Source organism: Lemur catta, chromosome 15, assembly GCF_020740605.2.
Source record: "Lemur catta isolate mLemCat1 chromosome 15, mLemCat1.pri, whole genome shotgun sequence".
In the NCBI taxonomy this organism is placed as follows: Eukaryota; Metazoa; Chordata; class Mammalia; order Primates; family Lemuridae; genus Lemur; species Lemur catta.
Window position 1 is genome coordinate 54,055,526 of NC_059142.1, and position 23,437 is coordinate 54,078,962.

The 23,437-nt window shown below is 39.9% G+C and overlaps 1 protein-coding gene across 8 annotated transcripts in view; it reads left to right on the top strand.

Annotated features, from left to right (window-relative positions):
• The first annotated feature begins 17,836 nt into the window (after nucleotides 1–17,836).
• Nucleotides 17,837–23,437, top strand: part of TNRC6C (trinucleotide repeat containing adaptor 6C) — an 85,474-nt gene continuing 79,873 nt past the window's right edge. For 4 of the 8 annotated variants that reach the window (XM_045569553.1, XM_045569555.1, XM_045569554.1 and 1 more), the window contains exons 1-2: nucleotides 17,837–18,130; nucleotides 18,913–18,934. In XM_045569553.1, the coding sequence (XP_045425509.1) occupies nucleotides 17,990–18,130; nucleotides 18,913–18,934 (163 nt within the window). In that variant the 5' untranslated portion in view covers nucleotides 17,837–17,989. The remainder of the gene's footprint in view (nucleotides 18,131–18,912; nucleotides 18,935–23,437) is intronic. The other 4 variants (XM_045569549.1, XM_045569551.1, XM_045569550.1 and 1 more) reach the window with 2 other exon arrangements.

Consider the following 23,437-nt stretch of genomic DNA (forward strand, 5'->3'; position numbering starts at 1 on the left):
ATTTCTCAACAGGGGAGGGGCCAGACCCTTGGAGGGCATTTGGAAGTATGGAGGTGTGTTTAGGGATGTCATATGATTGGGGTTGGGCACAGTGGCATTCAGTGGGTAGGAACAAGGATCCTAGCTGTCACTGTAGTGCCTGGACTAATCCCATGCATCCTTTGTGACTTTTGAATAGCTCTCTGAATATTTATGGAGGTGAAAAACTTGTTATTTAAGCTTGGAACGTATTTTACATGTATATAGTTTTTTGTACTCTTGTCGTATATGCTGAATTTCCCAGGAAATCAGCTCTCATATAAATTCATGTAAGATTGGACTTTGTGTTGGGCTTTTTCAGTAGCTACTCATCATTTTGGAAATCTCCTCACTGATACCAGTGCCATTCATGGAATTTGAATCAGTGCCAATTTTATTTCCTTCATAACACTTAAACTGAAATTAGTTTGTTTGTTTACTTGAATTTTTTGTTTACCTACTAAAATGTAAGCTCTGGATAATAGGAATCTTGTCACTGGATATCCTTATACCTAAAACAAGGTCTGACACATTGTGGCCAGTTATTAATAAATAATTGATGCATAAATGATGGATGTTTAAACGAATGAATCATCCTTCATTTAAATGCTGATGTCCCTTAAGCCTCCATCCCAGGCCCTGTTTTCTGTTTATTCTAAAACTCCATCCCTACCTAATCTCAGGTGTAACCCTAGCTTTGATTTCTGTCTCTACGTTGACATCTCCCAGGGTTTTTCTCCAGCCTGGATCTTTCCTTTGAACTCCAGAATTATATATTCAGCTGCCAGCCCCAAGCCCCCAGCCCCAGTTTAATGTCTTGAGTATCTCAAACTCACCACGTCCTTCTCCAGTGTTTATCTCAGTGAACGGTGCCATCATATACTCACTCACCCTGGTCAGAAACCTCGGGGTCCTTGCCACCTTTCTCTCCCTCATGCCCGTATCCAGTTCATCACCAAGTCCTGTTCAGTTTGTCTCCTAAATAGTGCTCAGATCCTGCTTTGTATCCCCACATCCTCTACTGTTCCCCAGATCTAAACTGCCAAGTCATAACCCAAGTGTAAACTCTTTTAGACTGACAGCAAGTGGCCTGCTCATTGTTGTCCACCAGTCCACTCTTCTTACAATCCATTCTCCACATAATAGCCAGAATGATCACATGAAAACACAAATAAGATTGTTATTCTCTTGCTTAAGATTCTTTATTGGCTTCTGCTTTGGAAAAACTCCAGACCCTGTTTTTCCTCTGCTCTCACACCACAACAGTCATCAACACAGAAGGCTTCTGTGATCAAATGTGGGGTTTTTTCCCCACACACCAAGCAGCAAACACCAGCTGGGTGTCCTCTAATTCAAGGCTGACACTATCTACATGGAGATAGTGTCAGATCCCACAGGGTGAAGGCTCAGTTCCCAAGACTCCCCCCGCCCCCCCCCCCACACACACACACTAGTTGCAAGTTCAGGCTTCTGGGACGTCTGACTGACCAGCATCAAGTTGAGGTTCCCACAACTCCCTCTTTGGGTTCCATTAATTTGCCGGAGCAGCTCACAGAACTCAGGGAAATGCTTACATTTACCAGTTTATTATAAAGAAAATTATGGCTGGGCATGGTGGCTCCCACTTGTAGTCCCAGCACTTTAGCAGTCTGTGGCGGAAGGACTGCTTGAGGGCAGGAGCTGGAGACCAGCCTGAGCAACATATCGAGACCCTGTCTCTACTAAAAATAGAAAAATTAGCCAGGCATGGTGGTGCATGCCTGTAGTCCCAGCAACTTGGGAGGCTGAGGCAGGAGGATCACTTCAGCCTGGGGGTTTGAGGTTGCATTGAGCTATGATGACACCAGTGCTCTCTAGCCCAAGCTAAAGAGTCAGACCCTGTCTCAGAAAAAAAAAAAAAAAAAAAAATTTCTGGCTAAAATCATTTTGGTCATACTCTATAGAGTCAAAGTCTGGGAGCTTAATTTGTGTATTGTTTGTTCAAGTAACATACAAACTCAAATTTTTGTATGTGTATCTGTTTTGTTTTTTTTTTAATTATCTATTTTTTATCCCTGTCGTAGGTGGGTAGGCCATCCATTGGTTCCAGAGACTGTTAATTATCTCCTCAATGCATTCTCACCTTCTTCTTTTTGGAAGAATTTTTAGATAAGCACATCTAAGGACATTTTTCCCAGCCTCATTGTGTCTAGATATGGGCAAGTTCTGGTCAATTGTATGTGAGCAGAAATAATCTGTAAACTTCCAGGGCATGAACCAAAAAGGAAATGATTTGCTCTCCAATTCCTCTTTTCCTTCCTGTAATGAATTAAAAAAACTTGGGTCTCTAAATGACTTCATGGAATAAGGATGCCTGGCTAGCCTCTGGACTGCGGGGGAGAAACATCTTGAGGGCATTGTATTTTAGGGTCTCTTTGTTATAGCAGCTTCACTTGTATTCTAACTAGTGTGTCATTTAAGAGACTGTTTTTTTGATCAGGCTCTTCAGTTTCCAAAAAATGATATCAACCTTACCATCATCAGTTCATTGTAAGTCTGAAGCATATGGCTCTCACTTTTGAACTACAATAGAGAATATGTGCTCTTTCGGGAAACAGTGCAGTGTCAGACTTCAACTTGAATGACAGCCCTGTCACTTACTGTCTGTGTACATAAGGCTACTCACTGAGATACTCTGAGCTTCAGATTCCTCTCCTTTAAGATGCAAGTGATATCTTTTTCAACAGTATTGTTGTTAGGAGTGTATGAGACCGTTTGTTTCAAAGACCTTCCTAGCCCAGTGCTTAGTAAATGACAGCTCTTGCTGTCATTAGCTTCTCCAAAGACTGTATAACCTCAAACTGTCAGCTGCCCAAGTATTTTTTCAGTTGGAACTTGGTAGTTAGGGAGGATTGTTTGATTTTTTTTTTTAATGTTTTATCTTTGTATTAAGCAAAACCATCAGAAACTTTCACACTTGGACTGTGTTGTCTTGGCTCCCCAGAGAATTGCTGACTTTCTGAGAATTTGCTGAGTTTTTCCCATCAGGCTTTTGGCTACCAAGAGGCTGCAAGAGGCCAGGCGCAGTGGCTCATGCCTGTAATCCTAGCACACCGGGAGGCCGAGGCGGGAGGATTGCTTAAGCTCAGGAGACCAACCTGAGCAAGAGTGAGACCCCATCTCTACTAAAACTAAGAAAAGTAGCCAGACATGCTGGCGCACACCTGTAGTCATAGCTACTTGGGAGACTGAGGCAGGAGGATCACTTGAGCCCAGGAGTTTGAGGTTGCAGTGAGCTATGATGATACCACTGCACTCTAGGTGGGGCAACAGAGCGAGGCTGTCTCAAGAAAAAAGGAAAAAAAAAAAGGCTGGAAGAGATGGTTTAGTAAAGCCTACCCTTGTACATATGCAGGGGCATAAAAGAAGCTGTCTAGTGCATGACTATGTCGCCTGTGTGGGGTACCCCCTAAAAAACTTATTTTGGGACTTGAGTGCTGGGGAAACTTTTTCTTCCCTTATAGAACAGGTATGTGTTCTCATGATTAATGAGAATCCATAAAGGACAGAGAAAGGAATTGAATCTAGTGGTAAGATAATTTGGTAAATTGCTAATTGCTTTTAAGGTAGGGCAAATTGTAGGGTAGCTCTAAGTACAAATTAATATATTAATTGGAAGAGATAAACACTATACTTTTTCAAAATTTTAGTTTAAAAGAAATCAGAAAGCCAGAAATTGGTGGCAACTAGCAGTATGTCGACTTTGTGAGAGTAATAGGAAACATTTGCTTTTTTAAATTGGTATATGAATATAGTATTGGATGTACAGTTCATATAAAGTTTATGAACTTTGAATGCTGAATTGTTGATTTAAGATAGTAATTTCTAGGTAGTAGTTTAAAATGCAGAAGCAACAATCTATAACTAGTAAATACTTATTAGTATACAAAGTATGGGACTAAGCAGGTCAGAGTCTCAAATGTAATCTCAGTTCAGTCCAGTAATCAGTGCACTGCTTTGTGTTTGTTAAATGAATGGCTAAAAATTAAACATGACCATATAAGAACAGTACAGCAAAGAATAGAACACTTTTTTTCTTAGATGGTTCTCCCAGGATCTCTAACTAGCTTTATTTTTTTGGCCGTCTCAACCTGATGTGTGGTTGAAAAGAAAATAGGAAATTAAAATTTTTTTCTATTAATTGATATTTTTTGGGTAAGTTTTCATCATCATTTCTGAAATGTGAATTTTGACATTTCACATTTTAATTTTTTTATTTTTGGACACAGAGTCTTGCTCTGCCACCTAGGCTGAAGTGCAGTGGTGCAATCACAGCTCACTGCAGCCTCGAACTCTGGGCTTAAGTGATCCTCCCACCTCAGCCTCCTAAGTAGCTGGGACTTACAGGCATGTGCCACCATGCCTGGCTAGTTTTTTAATTTTTTTTTTTTTTTTAAGAGATAGTGTCTTGCTATGTTGTTAAGGATGATCTTGAACTCCTGGGCTCAAGGGATCCTGCCGCCTCAGCCTCCCAAGTTTCTGGAATTGCAGGTGTGAGCCACCATGCCCAGCTATAATTCACAGTTTTAATGTGAAATATCCATCTACACATGTTTTAGTACCTGTGGTTTTATCCTGCACAAAGATAATTAGTCACATAATTTTTTCTACTTTAAGTTTCATTATAAAAACTATTTAGGCAGACGTTCATGTCCTTCATCAGCTTATTACTCTAGTGCATACCCTAGAAACCTTCTCTCCTGTTATCCTCACATACAAACCCTGGGCCTCACAAATGTTTCTGGATCAAGGGACTGGGTGGATGCTGGTATCATCTCTTTTTATATTTGATCTTCCCCTTGCACAGATTGTCATCAAGCTATTTCTGCTCAGGTCTTACGTGCTCGCCTGCTTTCCCAAATTAGAATCTGACTTTGAGCACAGGTTAGTTTAATGGCTCCTGAAGCTAAATCTACAGTTGACAGTCCTTTTAGTTCATACAATTGCAGAATTGTTGAATAGAAAGTTACCCTGGAGATCATCTGCAGTCCAGTTCGCACGTTAATAACTGCCTCAGGCTCTGCTTCATCACTTCCATGACTGGCCAGCGCTTGCTTGGTGCTGGGTCTTTGTCCTTTCTTTTTCATAATCATAAAGGAGAACCTTTTCCAAACTTGCCCAAATGTAGAAGTTTCAGAACATAGAAATATTATGGAGTTAAAAAAACTGGGCAAGTGATATTAGCCAAATTCAGGCAAAGAGAGTTCTTTACTCCATCCATCAGGTTTGATATTTCGAGTCTTTGTGCTATTGATTAAATTCAGCCTTTCGTTTTACACTTTGATGTAGTTTATTCATCATTTAGGCACATCTGTGAAATTTATTGCTGTGACAGTATTAAAAAATCTCCAGTTTATTGGCAGGATTGAAATAGGCTCTAATTTGTGGATTCTTCTATTAGTTAGGAAAGAGAAACTATACATTAAGGGGACAGAGGACAGTTACTATAAAGAATTGGTGAGAGAAATAAGGGATTGGCGCGTCAGAATAAAGAAAGCTTTAGAGAATGCAGAAATAGCATATAGAAGGAGGAGACCCCTGCCACACGGGCAGATGGAGCCTCCAGTGAGAGATCCAGGACTGAGGCCCAGACCTCACTGGAGAGGCCCCAGCCGTGGCTCACAGGATGGCAGAGACATCACTGTGATGCCGTGCTGACAGAACTTGCTAGAAATCCCATCGTCTGCAGTGAAAATAGTTCATGGGAACACATCTGCCCAGAGGTACTGTGCTACAGAACCACCTGCACAGGGCTGGCGCGGCCGGAGTGTGCCTGGAGGAGCCTGCCTGGGAGCACCCTGAGCCAGGAAGCAGAACTCTTCTCCCACTGTGTCTCTCTAGCGCCCTTTACTGAAGAAGCTGAGCATCGTGCCAGCTGACAAAGGAAAAATAGTTAAAGGTCACAGGTCGTTTTTCACAGAGCAGGCAAAAAAGCAGAGTTCGGTGCTAAGAGGCAGTAAATCCATAACCGGCATGGTTCCTCACCTCCAGACTCCTTTGCAGTTGCAAGTAGACGATTTTGGGAAGAGGATTCATATGCTTATCCTTGGTCACACAGTACATGTTTTTAAGTTTTCTAGTAAACAGTGAAATCCTCATCATTGTTGTTAACGTAGCATGTAGGCCAGGATGTGCCAGCAAGGTCTACTGTGTCTGAGAGACAGGGTGGACATTCTCCTCTGTTATTTCTAGCACACTTAAAGTATATATATTCACATGTCATTATGTAATTAACTAAGAAAATGGAGTGCCATTACAATTATACTGTCATTTTCTGACTTGAGACTACTTTCAACTCAAATGAAATAAAGAAAAGGTTTTCACAAAATGGTACTTATAACTCCTATACTTGTAATAGGCATGTTAATATAGTAATACTAAAGTAATTTTCATAGTGGTAAAAATGTTTACTGAAGCCGATTAGTTTACTTAAGACAAATCATAATTAAGTAGTGCTGCATCCAGTCACTACTTACCGAGTAAGCCTAGGTTTAAATAAATAGATTGTTGATAAATTGCATTTATCAGGATTCTTTGGTTACAAACAATGGGAAGCAGCTGTACAGTTTGGGGTTGGGGGAGAGGAACATTTGGAAGGATATGAGGTAGCTGACAAAATTGAAGGACACCCTGAAAATCCAGGACAGACCTGCACAGCCTGGAGAACCCAGGTAATGAGTATTACAGCAGGTTTTGAAGGGCACAGTGTGATGAATCGGCTCCAGCTGTTTCCCACCTCAGTTGAGGGTTTCCATTCCAAGGAGTGTCTGACTAGGCTGGTACGGATCTCATGCTCACACTGACCAGGGCACTGAGGCATCAGGCTGCAGAAGCCACTTATTCCTGGTCTCAGAGGGCATATCCCACAGACACTTAGTTGTCTTTTCATTTCTTAGCTTCTCTTCTTTGGTGTTGGCTTCATTTCCTGGCTCTCTCTGGTTGAATGATGACTACAGTAAAACTTCCAGCCTTCTGATTCTGCTTCGTCTGCCTCCTGTGTCGTCCCTGAGTCTTAAGAACGGTGGCCCAGGGAATGCTGTGCTCTTTGATGAGCCGTAGAGTGCATTCCTGGAGCCGCTGCCCCTGAAGTCCACCAATTGCTAGTGAGAGGAAGAGTGATCCTCCGAGGGAATCAGGATCAAATTACCAATGGGAAGAGGAAAGGAAGCTGAGTGGCAAAGTAACAGATACAGGTGATCAGCCTTATTTTACAGAGAAAAGCCTACGGAAATGAAAAACATCATTTGTTCTGTGATAAAAAACCAAATGGAAGGAGATAACAGAATGTAGGAAGACATTGGTGAAATGGAGCAATGGATATACCCGCGTCGGTGGCTGATGGCAAACACACTGTAAGATGCTTATTTAAGAGGTAGAAGCAAGAGATGCTATTTAAGTCTGGTGAATTCAGGCTGTAGTAGCCCCATATTGAGGGTTGCCACTGGGTTTTGTCCTGTTTCGTTTTAGCCATGATAGTAAGTCTTGAGAACTAAATCCTGGGGATGACGTCCGTATTAGCACTAAAATGAAAATAATGTCAGGATTCCTTTGAAATAAATACCTTGAGGCAACTGATTTTGTCACACCTCTCTTCAATCTCTGTAATTCTCCACCACCCTTCCAAAATAAAGGTTCCTGCTGTCATCTCTTCCTGATCAGTAATCACATCCCAGTGCTGCTCTGAGTTTACTGGTCCTTTTCTCCACATCTTTCCTGAATGCCTTATGGTACACTGGTCCTCTGGTTAATGAAGACCCCAACACACACCTTCTTCACTTAATTGAAACTCCATTGCTCATCAGGCCAGGAATGGGGGTTGAGGAGAAGGGGGGGGACATGAGGGAAGGATTCGGCATTCTCCTGAACTCCCCCCACCATCACCATTTATAAGTTATTTTTTTGCTTTTGTTTTTATTCACTTTTTTAAAGTTTACATATAGTCCCATTGGTTCTCTGGTGTACAGTTATGTGGGTTTTAATGAGTGCATACAATTTGGTAACCACCGTCACATGAAGATACAGGGTAATTCCATCACCCTCCAAAGAAACTCCTTTTATTGCCCTTTGTGGTCAGTCCCTCCCCTACCCCTGCCCCAGCGGTCACTGGTCTGTGTTCAGTGCCTATAATTTTGCCTTTTCCAGAGTATTGTGTAAATAAGCACATGTCCTTTTGAGTTTGGCTGCTTGCATTTAGTGCATTATGTCTGGGTATGGTTTTCTTTGAGTTTCTTTGAGTTTGGAATGTATAAATTTATGTAGCTTGCCAAATGTGGGAAATTTTCCACCACTATTACTTCAAATATTTTTTTCTTTACCAGTCTTTCTCTACTTCTGGGCCTCCAGAGACATGAATGTTGGACCTTTTGGTATCATCCCACAGGTCCCTGAGTCTCTGCTCATTTTTTGCCCAGTCTTTTTTCTCTGTTTTTTAGATTAGATCATGTTTTTTAGATTAGATCATTTCTATAGCTCTGTTGAGTTCATATTCTCATTCATATCCATTCTTCTGTTGAGCCCACCTAGTGAAGTTTCTAATTCAGATGTTTAGGTTTTTAGTTCTAAAATTTCTGTTTGTTTCTCTTTTTATAGTTTCTATTTCTCTGCTGTCAACTCCTATATTCGCCTTTGTTTCCTGGAGCATAGTTATAATAACTATTTAGTACTTTTAAAAGTGGTTGTCCGATCATTTCAAACCTTGGGTCACCTGGCCATTGGTGTTGGTTGTCTTTTTTGCTGACAGTTGGCACATTTTCCTGGTTCTTTGTATGAGGAATAATTTTGGACTTTATCCTGGACATTTTGAATATAGACTTTTTAAAAGGCAGAAGACTTTTTAAGGTCTTTTAAAACATAGAATATGCTGTATAGATTTTGAGCACTATTCTAAGTCCTCTGGAGAATGTTGATTTTGTTGTTTTGTTTTGTTTTTGTTTTAGCAGGCAATCCACCTGGTTAGGTTCAGTGGTTCTGGTGCTAAGCCTTCACTCAATATGCTGCTTGGGGCCTGGCCCACATATGGGAGTTAGTCTGAGACTTTGGGCCAGAGGATGTCGGAATTGTAGCTCAGATCTCAGAGCCTTCACTCTGCTGTTTTGAGTCTGTCCCATGAATGCATAACTCAAGGGTGAGCCCAAAACAGTGAAGGTTCATACACAGAATGGGAGGAATCTCCTCCTCCAGCTGATTTCTCTCTGGGATTCCCCCCCAGTATCCTGGGACACTGTCTAGCTCGCAGGAGTTCCTTTTCCTAGTCCTCTAGTGAGAAAGATGGGATTTCTCTCCGTTGTAGCTGCCTATGCCACACCTGCTATAGTACAGCTGTGACTGGGGCCCAACCCCTGGACAAAGCTTTGAGAGAAGGGGGGAAATGAGAAAGTCACCCCCACACAGAGTGCCTACCCACATTTTGACTGCTCTATGCAATCCATCTACTTTTGTTTACTTTTTATTATTTATGTTTTTATATCGTACTTTGTCCAGTTTTTTGTTGTTGTAAGTTAGCAGGAGAGAGAGGCTGTAGTGGGCTTATCCCATCTCGGCTGGCCCAGAAGTCCTAAATCACAACCTGTATTAATTTTCTATGCTGCATAACAAAGTACCACGAACTTAGTGGCTTAAGGCAATACACATTTATTATATTACAAATTCTGTGGGTCGAGAGGCTGCACTTAGCTGGGTCCGTTGCAAGGCTGTAGTCAAGGCAAGGGCTGAGTTTTCATCTGGACACTCTGCTGGGGAAGGGATGGTGTCCAAGCTCCCTCAGGCTACTGGCAGAATTCAGTTCTTGCAGCCGTAGGATTCACGACAGCTTGTTTCTTCAAAGCCAGCAACCAAGAGGGAGACTCTGAAGCCAATCTGATAGAAAGGTGGAGTTTTATATAACACAGCAAGGGAGTAGCATATGTCTGTGCCATATTCTAATGGCTAAAAGCAAGTCATGGGTTCCTTTCATACTCTAGGGGAAGGGATTATACACAGGTGTAAACATCAGAAGACCTCAGAGTCTATCAGCCACATTACACTTTGATCCTCACAAAAAGCTCTTCCCAACCCCCTCTGGTCCTGATGGTCAAAGCCATGTGGCATGTAGTTCCTCTTTCCACCCCAGGTCCTGGTGTCATGTTGAATGACTTAAGCTTTTTATAGGCAATCCATCCAACACTCAAGCCTACAGGCTTTTGACCTCCTATATGCTAGTGACTTTATTTTACTTTAGAACCCAGTTCCTGTGACTCTAAATCGCAAGCATACTCTCTGTTATTCTGTTTCTTCCCATAGTATATCACATATTACGTATGATTCAAGCTTTGCCTTCTCTCTCTTATTAGACTATATATCCCTCGAGGTCTAAGACTATTTTATGTCTTATCTTCTTATATTTCCCACAAAGGTCTTGTGTATATTTCTTGCACATAGCAGGTATTCAAACACATGTTGAATAAATTAAGAACCTTAACTATTTCTATGACAACTGGACAGGATACCACTTCCTTCCCCTTCTCTTTTTAATTTTGTCTGATAACATTTTACCAGCCCTTCTGAACATAAGCACTTCAAGGAAATTCTAATTGAATTAGCCAAACTTTCTAAATAATGGCATATAACACATACACCCACACTCTGTCACAAAATAAATTCGTGGACATTTTAATATGTCATTTGTCTAACCAGTGTAACTTCATGGTGTAAGCTCTGGTGTATCCTGTAGGTGAAACTAAGTTAGGATGAGAAACATTTATAATTTTTGATAACTAAAGCTCAAAAACAAAAATAAGTCCCTACCCTCTTTTATTGAATCCTGTTGTTTTACAAATGTAGGAAGTAATCAGCTGATAAAAGGATTGGGGATTTGTAACATTTCCATTCAGAATAGTTGTGCATGGAGTACCTGGATTCCCAGGCTACCTACATAATTTACTCTGTTAAATCATTGTTTCCCTGGGAAGATGTGCAGTTTAGAAACACTGAGATGATACCCATAGAGGCCCACTTACAGGGAATCTCCTTCCACCCCATCCTTCTAGCAGCCTCCAAAATATGAGTGTTGCCACCTTCTCTACCCAAAGCCTCCTAATCCAGTGATTGCAAAATTATTTGATAATAAAAGAGCCACATCGAAAACCCAGATTATTAAAAAAGTTTTCTCTCTAATAGAACTCAGTATAGAGGGCCCACTGTAGTATGCCTTATTACCATATGAGGCATAGGTAGTTTATGTTCACTTTGGCCCTTCATACTTGCTCTGGGCCCAGCAGTTACGCGCATATCAGATTTCCTTCTTACCTAGTTCCCATGCTACTGAAATGTAAGCTGTGTCCCCAGTTGAAGGGTTGCTGTTCTCCTTAGCAGAGCTGCATAGGAAAGCTGGAGTTCTTTGCAGTGGTGATAAACTGGAGACAAAGTGAATGCAAATGAATAAAGGAATGACTGGATACCACATGACGACATTCACACCGGGGTATATTATGGAGCCATTGGGAATAATATAATAGATTGGATCTGTCAGTTGAGGGGGGAGGAGAGAGATTCCCCCCATGTATTGAATGAAAAAAGCAAGATGCAAAAAGTTTATATAATACCATCCCAGTTTTGTGAAACAATGATCAAATCCTTTGTAAAAGTATAAATGTTTCCACATAATTACATGGGCAGGGACAGAAATGTGGAAGGATACGGAGTAGGTGGTCAACATGAATTATGGTCGGGGGAAGTGGACGTTTGACATGGATGTGGAGGGAGGAGAAAGAATGGATAAGGAATGCCAAGCAAATCAGAAACAAGGAAAGGAAAGATTGTACTGGGGGGGGAAAAGCATGATAAGATTACATTTACAAACACATATTAATCATGTGTATTTAAATGTAATTTTGAAAAGAAACAGTTCTATGATTAAAAAATGAAATTCTTGCAGCCTGGCCATTCCTTTTCTTTACTCCCATTGCATGTTGACTCATGAGTTTATTTTATAACAGAAAAAATACTACTTGACTCTCCATTTAATTAATAGATTAGTTTTTTTTCTTCCTTGAATGGATCAAGAAACTTTCCAAATCCAAGTTTATAATCTTACTAACTCTGCAAGGTAGATAGTATTAATAACTTATTAAATATTACTTGATCATATCAGAAAATAAAGTTTTCCTTGAAAAGAAGGTATATAGATTTTTTTCCTAGTGTAAATTTCAGCTGATATAATATACCAGATATTGGTGCCAGAAATGCTCTGAATGGTAACAGGTTTTTCTCAAGATCACAGAGACAGAAGAGAATCCTGCCACCGAGGCACTTCCAGCCCACAGGACAGAGGAGGCTCATAATTCCAGTTAAAGCCAGGACATGCGGTTTCCCTGACTGTAACAGAAAGATGACATAGGCAGGGACCTCACTCAGACTGCAAGAGCGTGTCAGACACGCTCTTACTGCAGTTTGTACATGTCACTGTTGCAATAGTGATAATTTGTTTTACTCATTTATTTATATGAATATCCTCGAAAGTCTGTGTACTCTTGCATTCTTTACTGCTATAATCTCAGAGCACTTTAAAGCCAGTTTTCAGAAAATATTTGTTAAATGAATCAATCCATGCCTCCCTCCAGCCTTCTTTTTGTACCTGGTTCCTCTGGTGATGAATAGCACGTGTTACTCGTATATAGTTCCTCAGTGATTGAGTTAGTGAACGTACAAGATGGTCTTAAGGCTTGGGCTCCGGAAAAGAACTGATGAAAATAGCTTAGAAGAAAATGGAAGAGTCAAGAAATAGGTTTCAATGAGGATAAAGAACAGGTACAGTAGAAATAGGAATAAGGACAGGAAGTGATGGTCAGAATGCAGGGTAGTGACATGTAAAATTTCAGCAGTGGAGCAATTCTGGGTAGTTAAGGTCTAGGAGCTAACACTATACATAAAGTACCCTGGTAATCAGGATGGGAAACTGCATGTTTTGGCATTTGAGGCTGCTCTAGCAAAATACCCAGCTCCTGACCTAACCTCCCTAAAGCAAAGCCTACCATGAAACAAATTCAGCCCATGCACACAAAGTTCCTAATTGGTATTTCAGTACCTCACTTGTAAGCCTGAACAAACAACCAAGGGTTAATAGACAGTTGAGGAAAGGCTTTCAGAACAAAGAAAGTCTAAAGGAAGAAGTATCCAGAGAAGAAACAAAGATATGCAGAAAACTTAGAAGACCTTCAGAAAAACCCTGATTGATACCCTTAGTTAGGCCAGCGCGGTGGCTCACACCTGTAATCCTAGCACTCTGGGAGGCCGAGGCGGGCGGATTGTTTGAGCTCAGGAGTTCGAGACCAGCCTGAGCAAGAGCGAGACCCCCATCTCTACTAAAAATAGAAAGAAATTATATGGACAGCTAAAAATATATATAGAAAAATGAGCTGGCCATGGTGGCACATGCCTATAGTCCCGGCTACTCGGGAGGCTGAGGCAGGAGGATTGCTTGAGCCCAGGAGTTTGAGGTTGCTGTGAGCTAGGCTGATGCCATGGCACTCTAGCCCGGGCAACAGAGTGAGACTCTGTCTCAAAAAAAAAAAAAAATATATATATATATCCTTAGTTAGACTAGGAATGAAACAAAAACATAGATGTTGTGGAAAAGGAGCATTCAAGACAGCAAACAAGTTATTAAAAATTTTAAATATAACAGAATAAGAAACTCAGAAGGATTAGAAAACCAAATTGAATCAGACACCCCCAAAAATAGAAACAACAATAACAAAGTAAAAAATAGATAAATTACAGGTGATCAATCTAAGAGGTTCAATATGTTGTTATTTAGAAGCAGAAGGAAGATATTTTCAAGAAACTATAGAGCTGAAAGAAATGTCTGTATATTGAAAGCCTCAGCCAAATGCTAAGCAGAAATAATGGGGGAGAAAAAATACCAAGGCACATCATCGTGAAATTTCGGAAACCTGGAGATAAAGGGAGGCTATAAGCTTCTGTAGAAAAACATATCACCCAAAAAGGACTGAAAATCAAAATGACGTCAGAGTTCTCTTGACTGGAACTGGATGCTAGAATACTGTGGCACAGTGCCTTCAACATTGATTTTCAACCTGGAATGTTATCTCAGCCAAGGCACCAGCCAAACTAAAAGGTAGCCTGAAACTATTTTCAGACATGCATGGTCTCTAAAAATTGACCTCCCATGTACTCTTTCTTGGAAAGATACTTGGATGTCTTCTAGCAAATTGAGGGAGTCATTCAAGAAAGGAAGTCATGGGATGATTGAGTTAATAAATTTAAGTCAACATTAGTGGATGGATGATGATGTACACTAAGGAGTTTGTGCATATTATCTCCTGCTTAATCTGTTAGTTCCTGCTTTCCACAGTATCAGTCTGGGTTGGGTAGAAATCATACAGTGATCCAAATGGAAGTTTAATATAAAAGAAGGATTAAACTGATAAAAGTGACTGTAGACTTCAAAAAAGATATGCAAATGGAAACAACATATTGAAAAGATACTAAACATCACTAAACATTAGGGAAATGCAAATCAGAACCACAGTAAGGTATCTAGAGTAGCCAAATTCATAGAGATAGAAAGTAGAATGGTGGTTGCCAGGGGCTGGGTGGGGGAATGGAGAGTTGTTTTTTAATAAGAACAGAATTTCAGCTTTGCAAGATGAAAAGTGTTGTGGATTTTGATTGCACAACAATGTGAATGTAGTACTACTAAACTATACTTTAAAATGCTTAAGATGGTAAATTTTATGTAATGTGTATTTTACCACAAAGGGGTGTAACTGTAGGCTGTAAGAAAGCTCTGGCAAAATGCTCCAAGCCCAAATGGAGCTACACTAAGGCTCTGGAAAGGGGATTTAAGAGTGCTGTGTTTTAAACTTGGGGTGAGGGGAGGGGCATAAAAAAAACAAAAACAATTTTGATAAGAAGAATAGTGCAAGAGGAAAAGAAAACCAATTAGGAGCTCTAGAAAAAAACAGCTATGTAAAAAGTAAAATGTAATCACGATATACTACATAGCTCTGTAGCAAACATTTGCATATTCTTTATAAAGCAAATGACATTTATTGATTTAACTAAAAATAGTTATGAGGGTAATGTAAGAGCCAAATGCGTATCCATCATTACAGGAATTAAACTATTAAGGTCTCAAATTGGCAAGTCAGGAAGTAGCAACCTAAGCATATTTATGTAGAGATGTAAAAGAACTTAGCCTCCCCATACATATTGGAGTATATCACTAAGTGAAAAAAGAATAATGTGGAAGAAAGTAAATAGTATGCCCCCATTATTATTTTTTTTAAAGACAGATACATGTATAATATAGAGAGACAATTTTCCTAAAGATATCCAAGAAACTATTAACATGTGTTACCTCTAAGGGGAGGGCCTGTGGACATTGGAAAAGGAGGAGTCTTTTTATTTTAGATCTTTTTGAACTATGTGTGTTTTTTCCATGAGCGTGTATTAGTTTATAAAGTAAAAATGTGATTAGATGTTGATTTTTTTTAATTATTAATGAAAAATGGCAGAAATTATATACTAGGGGTTAGAGTAGAAGGGATTACTACCAGCTGCAGGAAATTAGAAAAAGCTTTATTAAAGAGCAAACATCTGAATTAGGCTTTGTCATGTGAACATGAGCACAGGTAGGCCTAGCTGTGTGGTGGGCTCTTTATTTACAATGTTCTATTTTACTGTTACCGTAAAATCTTAAATTTGTCACTGGGGAATAGCTGGCTCTAATTAATTTGCAGATTAATAGAATTAAGCAAAAATCATTTTCATTCCTTTTATTGAATACCTCTTAAAATGTAGCCTACACTTGCCTATTTTATTAAGTTTAATATTGGAAAATAATTTAAGAGTTTCATTGTGCTATGGATTAAGAGAGTGTAACAATAGCACTGGGCAGCCATTATGATCTGTCCCTTTTTCCCTAGCTGTGTGGCTGCAGCTTGATGATTACAGCACAACCCGTCACTCACAGGGGTTGCCTGTCCCTTATAAGAATGTTGTAAATGCAGGTTTCTTAGTGTCTCTGTACCTTTTGACATGGTAACATTCCTGAAAACTATCATCTAAGATAGTGAATGATCATTTTTCACATTTGGTGAATGTGCATACCTCCTTTAAAAGCAGTGTTTCTCAACCTTGACTAAACAGTAGTTTGGAAGCTATAAAAACTGCTGATGCCTGAGTTCCATTCCCAGAGATTTCATTGACATGAATTGCACCTTTGGCATTGGAAGTTTTGAAGTTTCCCAGGTAATTCTGATTGGCAGGCAAAGACTAAGAACCATCATTTTAAAGGAAGAGTATTCACAAAGACACCCCCCCTTATGTCAATTTAAATTATTTTAATATGCTAGTATTCAAACCAATACTAGGTTGAAATTCCTTATACATGTAGTTTTATATAAAACACATTTACAAATCAAAAGGAAACTTCAAAATTAATAAATTCAAAACAGTAATGAATGGATGATGATGTTTTGCTGAGGCTTTTGTGAATGTTTTCTCTTCTGCTTAGTCTGTTAAATCATCCTTCCCACCTGTATCAGTGTGAGTCCAGTCAGGAGATAGAAACCACACAGTGATATAAACAGGGAAAATTTAATATAAGGAATAATTAAACTGTGATGATAAAAGGGTAACCACAGAGAACTAGATGGGACCTAGAGCTGAAGGAGAATACCAACTTCAAGGAAGGACTGATTTGAAAGAAGGTCCCTTCCCCAAGGCTAGGGTTCGGACTCACTGAAGAAGGTGTAGTTGCAGCCCACTGACAAAGCAGTTCGCGAGTTTGCCAGACTGGAGGGGTCCTGGGGTTGGTGGGCGGCAGGACACACTCCTCCAGAGCACAGGCAAGCCACAGCCAGCAGCCAGCGGCCATTGCACAGACAGACATAGAAGTGAAGGCCTTGGTGGTAATCGTCCGGGGCATAGAGTTGGCCAGGCGTGTGGGTGCACAGAGAAAGTGGGGGTATCACTGCAATAGGCCTGGTCACAAGGGCCATGTTATTGGGATGACCAGGAGTGACAAATCTGGAGATAAGGCAAGTGCAGGAGACCAGGAGCTTACAAATGTGTTGAAATGGTCGTGAGAAGACACTAGGCCATACTAGAACTGCAAGTTTGCTGAGGACCACCCATGTCTACCCCACCCTGCAGCAGCTAGAAACAGCAGAAGGCCCCTTCCTCCTGCAGCGTCCCTAGGGTGCCCTCTAATGAGAAAGCTCCACATTGTACTCACAGAAAAGAGACACGTTTAAAGGAATTCTGTCCATTATTACAGAGCATGTGCTAAAGAGTGACTTTGGAACTAATAGGATGGGTAACTTATATACCACCCCATGCCAGCCAGACTCATTCTCTGCAGCTTTTCAGCCCTAGTTTATAGGCTGCTGTGATCTCTTCTGAGGGGATTTGTTCTATATTGTGTTCCAGTGTATCCTTGTAGTAGCTCACCGTGCTGTGTGGGAATCTTTGTTTAAAGAAACAATTGGTTTATCAAACAAACATGTAAGTATAGTGTGCCTAAGAATCACCCCCAAAGATTCTGACTTGGTTGGGCTTGGGTGGAACCTAGGAATCTACATTTTTAATAGGCACCCCCAATGATTCTGAGATGGGTGGTCCCTGGGACAACACTTTGAGAAATACTGGTCTGCGGCTGGACTGTAGGAACCGTGTCTTACTCCGTCTGGTACCCTCATCCCCAGCACAATGCCTGATGATACAGGTTGGTGCTCCACAAACGTGGGCAGGATGAGGAGACAGCTGAGCCACTGAAGGAGGCAGGGCGTCTTGCTGTGCTGCTAGGGCCTGAGCCAGAGGGGTATGGCCATTTCCAGCCCTCTCAGAGTGGCTTCCCTCATCCCATGCACACAACTCTGCCCGACTTAAAACTTTCTGCAGCTAATGTGTTTTCGTTTTTGGATTTTAAATGGACATTATACTTATGCAAGTTTTCCTTATATATAATAGGGAGAAAGAGCAAGAAACACAAGAAGAGGAACGTTTGATGGAAGAAAAGAAAAAGAAAAAGCAGGAAGAAAAGAAAAAGAAGGAAGGTGCTCAGAAAAAGGTTTGGCTAAAGTTACTGCTTCTCGTCTTCGTCCTTGTGTGTCTCACTTCCATTATCACAGCCATTACTTGTCAGAATTTCACCTGATTGCTTCTGAAATCCATATGCTAAATCTACAATTAGTGAATAATAGGTATTGTGCTGGTAAAGGAAATCCAGGGTGGCAGTCGCAAAACATCTTCCTTAAGGAACTAGAAATATTGGAACTGTGTTTTTAAAAAGCAGCATTTCAGTTACTGGTGGTAAAGAAATGTCCATGCCGTTCTTTAAAACGGACTGTCCAGAATGACTAAGTCTAAGAAATGAAGCAAGGGCCATTCGACTGATCTTATTAGAAAAGCTAGAAATAAGTTTAGCAGTTTCAGCAAATGTTCTCTTATAGATCCTGTTATTAAGTATTAAAAATAACAAGTCCTACTGTAAACCTTGTAGTCATGCTTGAATTTTATGGCATTTAAAATACTAAGTTATGCCATTTTTCTTTGTTCTTGCCTAGTGTAATGTATTTTGTAGTTTAAACTGTGTGCCTTTTAGACTCTATTAAAATACAGAGCTCAAATTAGCTTGCAGATAGAATCTTTTTGAGTTTAGATTAATATTGGCATGTAATTAATATCATGTAGACAATTATAAATTTTTCCCAATAATAAATTATGGTAAATTAACTGGGCAAAAATGTGTTTTTAAAATTTCCAATATTAAAAGTCTGCTTATTAAACTTTCGTAGATGTGTATATTCTACACATTATCATTCCTAAAGAGTTTCTGATTTTTTTTTTCAGGCTGCTGATCAAAAAACCAAAGGTAAGTTTATTTATATTTGGGGGGGTACATTTTCTGGCAATACCAAACTTGTCATGATGAGGATGACCTTTTTAAAATTGATGCTTAAAAACAAAGAATCTAAGCCTGCCTTGGGGTCTACTTTTTATTATTCATTGTGAAATTCTTCATTTATCACTGGTTTTACATCTACATCTCATTGGCATTTGGTTAATCTAAAAATGCCTAAGGAGTGTTATATTAGCTTTCTAAACAATGCTTTTTAATTTTCTTTTGGTTTGATTTCCACCAAAGATTAAACTGATAAAGTTGATTCAATTTGAATAACCAAAGAATACTGAATTTTTTTAAGCTTCCAATTTCTTATTGCCAACTTTCCTTTATAATAAAAAGTATAGTCTTTCTGTATTCCCTCTTTGCTTATTGATATGTAAAAGGTTTCTCTTTCTATCCTCCAAGTCCATAATTTGCTTGTCATTATCTTATGGGTGTTTATGGAAACACGTGCTGTTGTCAGTGTAACTCAGGCATCCCCGTGAGGTGCTGGAGATTCAGAATGAGCTCCAAGTCTCTTCATTGTGTACCTGATACACAGTTTCCCAGTGGCTGAAAGCACACACACTCAGGAGTCACATACACCAGCTCTGTCTAATTTTGGGCCAGTTACTTCACTTCTTTAAGCCTTAGGTATCTCGTATTTAAAATAAGAAAGGTAGTAGATAGATCCTGCCTCATAAAGTTGTTACAAAGACTAAATGAATGCAATTATTATTTGTCAATTAAAATAAAAGAAAATAAAAAATACTAAATGAGATCATGCAGGAAAGTGGCTCAGTGCCTGGCATATAATTGATGCTTAGTAAAGGTTTGCTATAACTGTTATTATTTTGAAGTTTTTATTTTCCATTGGACCATCGCATATACACAATTGTGTGTGCAGACACGTGGACTAAAAAGAATTTCTGTGAGAGTGCTATCTCAGGAGGTATCACTCCTAATGCTCTACTTTTTAGCATTTTATAGTTTCCAAAGTAAAGGTTATACATGTTATCTCATTTGAACTTCCTGAGTGGGATGGTGATTAGTTTATAGATGAGGCTCCTAGCATGAGTGGAGTGACTTGCTCTTGGTTTGGCAGTTAGTGGTAAAGACAGTACTCGAGGGAGCCGCTGGGCCTCAGAGCCTCTGGACTAGGGTCACATTAAGAGATGGATTTAATGACATATCACTATTCAAAGGCGGCGTAACACTTTTTCAGAAGGGTCCAGGAAGGTTGTGGTACATAGTTATACTTGAATTTATGATCCTGAATAATAGTGGTTTCTTATCATTGTCATTTAAAAATATAGAATTATTGTCTGAATTGTCTTTTTTTAACATTTTGAGAAAAAAATTTTTTTTTTTTTTTTGAGACAGAGTCTCACTCTGTTGCCTGGGCTGGAGTCCCGTGGCGTCAGCCTAGCTCACAGCAACGTCGAACTCCTGGGCTCAAGCAATCCTCCTGCCTCAGCCTCCCGAGTAGCTGGGACTACAGGCATGCACCACCATGCCCGGCTAATTTTTTTCTATATATATATGTTTTTAGCTGTCCGTGTAATTTCTTTCTATTTTTAGTAGAAACGGGGTCTCGCTCTTGATCAGGCTGGTCTCGAACTCCTGAGCTCAAACAATCCACCCGCTTCGGCCTCCCAGAGTGCTAGGGTTACAGTCATGAGCCACCGCGCCTGGCCCATTTTGAGAAATTTTTACTGTCTGATTCAATACCAGCTATAGTCTGTTGTCATTGTAATTTTTTCTCCTCAAATAGTAACAAATTGCTTGTTATTGTATAGTGATTATGCATTACATTGTCGTGCCACTTTACACAATTATTATCTTCTATTGCTGTTCTAATGAGTATTTTCATTGCTGGCTCCAAACTCTACTGGATTTTTATCTTCCCCTTCTGCCTTTAAAATACTACACCTTTGAGTACAATTTATCAGTAGCTATAACCACCCTTAGAATGGGTCATAATAATGATAATTAATGTCTTTCTAAACAAAACATGTTTTTTGAATTGTAAATAATCTAGCAGTACTGCTAGGTAATTATTAATGAATATTAGCAGCATCAAGATTTAAATTTTTCTCAGACTCTTCATTATTACTGGTTCAAATCAAAATTAACTGCCTGTGAGGCAAACAGTTCTGACTTTCTGACTGGACATTTGTGTTAGATAATACAGACTGGGCCTGACTGAATATATGAGATATATCATAGTACTAGTATTAGTGTTCACACATAAACTAGATTTACTGTTCTGACATTCTGCCATTTTGATGTGTTTCCTCTGCTGTAGCCTTGTATGTCCATAAGGGCAGGGCTCCATCTGCCCGGTCCCCTCCTACCCACTTCCTCGCACCATGCGCAGAGTCAGCAGGCCTGAGATCAGGACAGGCACTTAGTGACTGCTTTCATGCCGAACCCTGTACTAGACCCTTACATTTATTATTTATAATTGTTGATGGTGTTATATCCAGCGTACAGAGTAAAGAGTAAACTGTGCTATGTAAACTGTACTAAGTAAACTTCAGTAAACTGAAGCTATGAAAGTTTACTGAACACCCCCCGCAAGACTGCACTGCTAGCGAATGGCAGGGCTGATGTGTCCAGAAACGTCCTATGTTTATAGCTTCCAAAAGGCCCACAACAGACGTTTATCCAGCATCTCCTGTGCCTCAGCACCTACCATGCTTCAAAACAATGCTGTATCCGGAAAGGAATGCTTAGAGAGGGAAAGTAAAGTAGCCAAGGTCACAGAGCTAGCGAGCAGCAGAGCTTGGAACAGGTGTGGCTTTGACTCCAGAACCAGGTCAGGCTGCCTGACTGGATGTGACAACCCACTCCAGAGTCACTAGGAGCTGGGGAAACCTACTCTTGTCATGAAACAGCTTCCAAAAGTCTCAGGGCCCTGAGTTGGTCAAATGTAGGAAAGTTTAGCAAATTGAGAGAGGCCAAGAGTTGAATACTCTTAAAAGAGAGGCTACAGGCCAGGCGTGGTGGCTCACGCCTGTAATCCTAGCCCTCTGGGAGGCCGAGGCGGGTGGATCGCTCGAGATCAGGAGTTCGAGACCAGCAAGAGCGAGACCCTGTCTCTACTAAAAATAGAAATAAATTATCTAGACAACTAAAAATATATATAGAAAAAACTAGCCGGGCATGGTGGCACATGCCTGTAGTCCCAGCTACTGGGAAGGCTGAGGCAGTAGGATCGCTTAAGCCCAGGAGTTTGAGGTTGCTGTGAGCTAGGCTGACGCCATGGCACTCACTCTAGCCCGGGCAACAAAGTGAGACTCTGTCTCAAAAAAAAAAAAAAGAGAGGCTATAGTTATAAATTAGATTATATATTGAATCAGCTAACATAGTAGAAAGAAGGTGGAATTGTTTTTGGTTTTGATAATTAACTCAAACTAGACCAAATCAATTATAATTCCCTTGCTCTGCAATATTACACACCACTCAAATAGTAGTATTAATATTAATAAAATGCCTCCTTATTTAGCATTATATTTGACATAATTTTCTCAATAACTGAAACTTAACTCCTTTATTTTAACCATCTTGAAAACTCTTTAGAATATATTGTACACACATATATTATAACCCTCTGTCCTCTCCTAGAGAATATTTAGTCTATACCATTCTTGATAGATCATCTTCATTATAGCATTAATTATGCTTAAAATTTTTTTGCATCTGGTTATAACCATTGAACTTGCGCTGTGAATCTTTATTTAAAAGACTAATGCACAACTGAATCTAACTAGAAATTTATCTTTTTTGAATAACTTAATCTAATACATAGCATGTTTTGCCACCCTCCTCTCACAAATTTGAAAACTAGATTCCTAGAAAGTCTGCTTTGTAAAATTCTAACTAAAACAGAAATTTTGTCCCTAGCTGTCTTTTCAAATCCTGACCTGTTATTTCTTTTTTGCCATCATTTTCTATTTTTTAAGATTCAGGCCAAGTGCGTAAGTGTGTGAAACACTATGCTGCCAACATTCATACCCTGTATCCTCTCCTGATGTGCTGGCAGGAGCCGTGGTGGGAGCACGTCTGCAGCTAGGAGACACACTCTCACTCAAATAGTGATTCACTCTTGCCTTTCACCAGTTTCTTCCTCCTAATTCCCCTTTGATTCCCCTCTGTACCTTTGAGTATGCAAATCCTGCAGTGGGATTGATGTCCTCCCCTCCTGAGGAATCTGGGCATGTTTCTATACCTGGGATCTTTTTCTGTCATTGCCTCTCATCTTGGGTTGTAGTCAGCTCTTCCTTATTTTTCCTCGTGATGAATTATTCTCATTGAAAATAATTTGAGCATGATCTCTAAAGAGTAATCAAAGTTTACTTGAAGTCTCTATCCTGAGGTATTTACTCATTAACATTTTGTTAACCATCCTTGACTGCATCTCTTTATGAATTCATATACTTAAATATATATTTATATGGATTCCTCACTGTCCCTCCCACTCCCCAG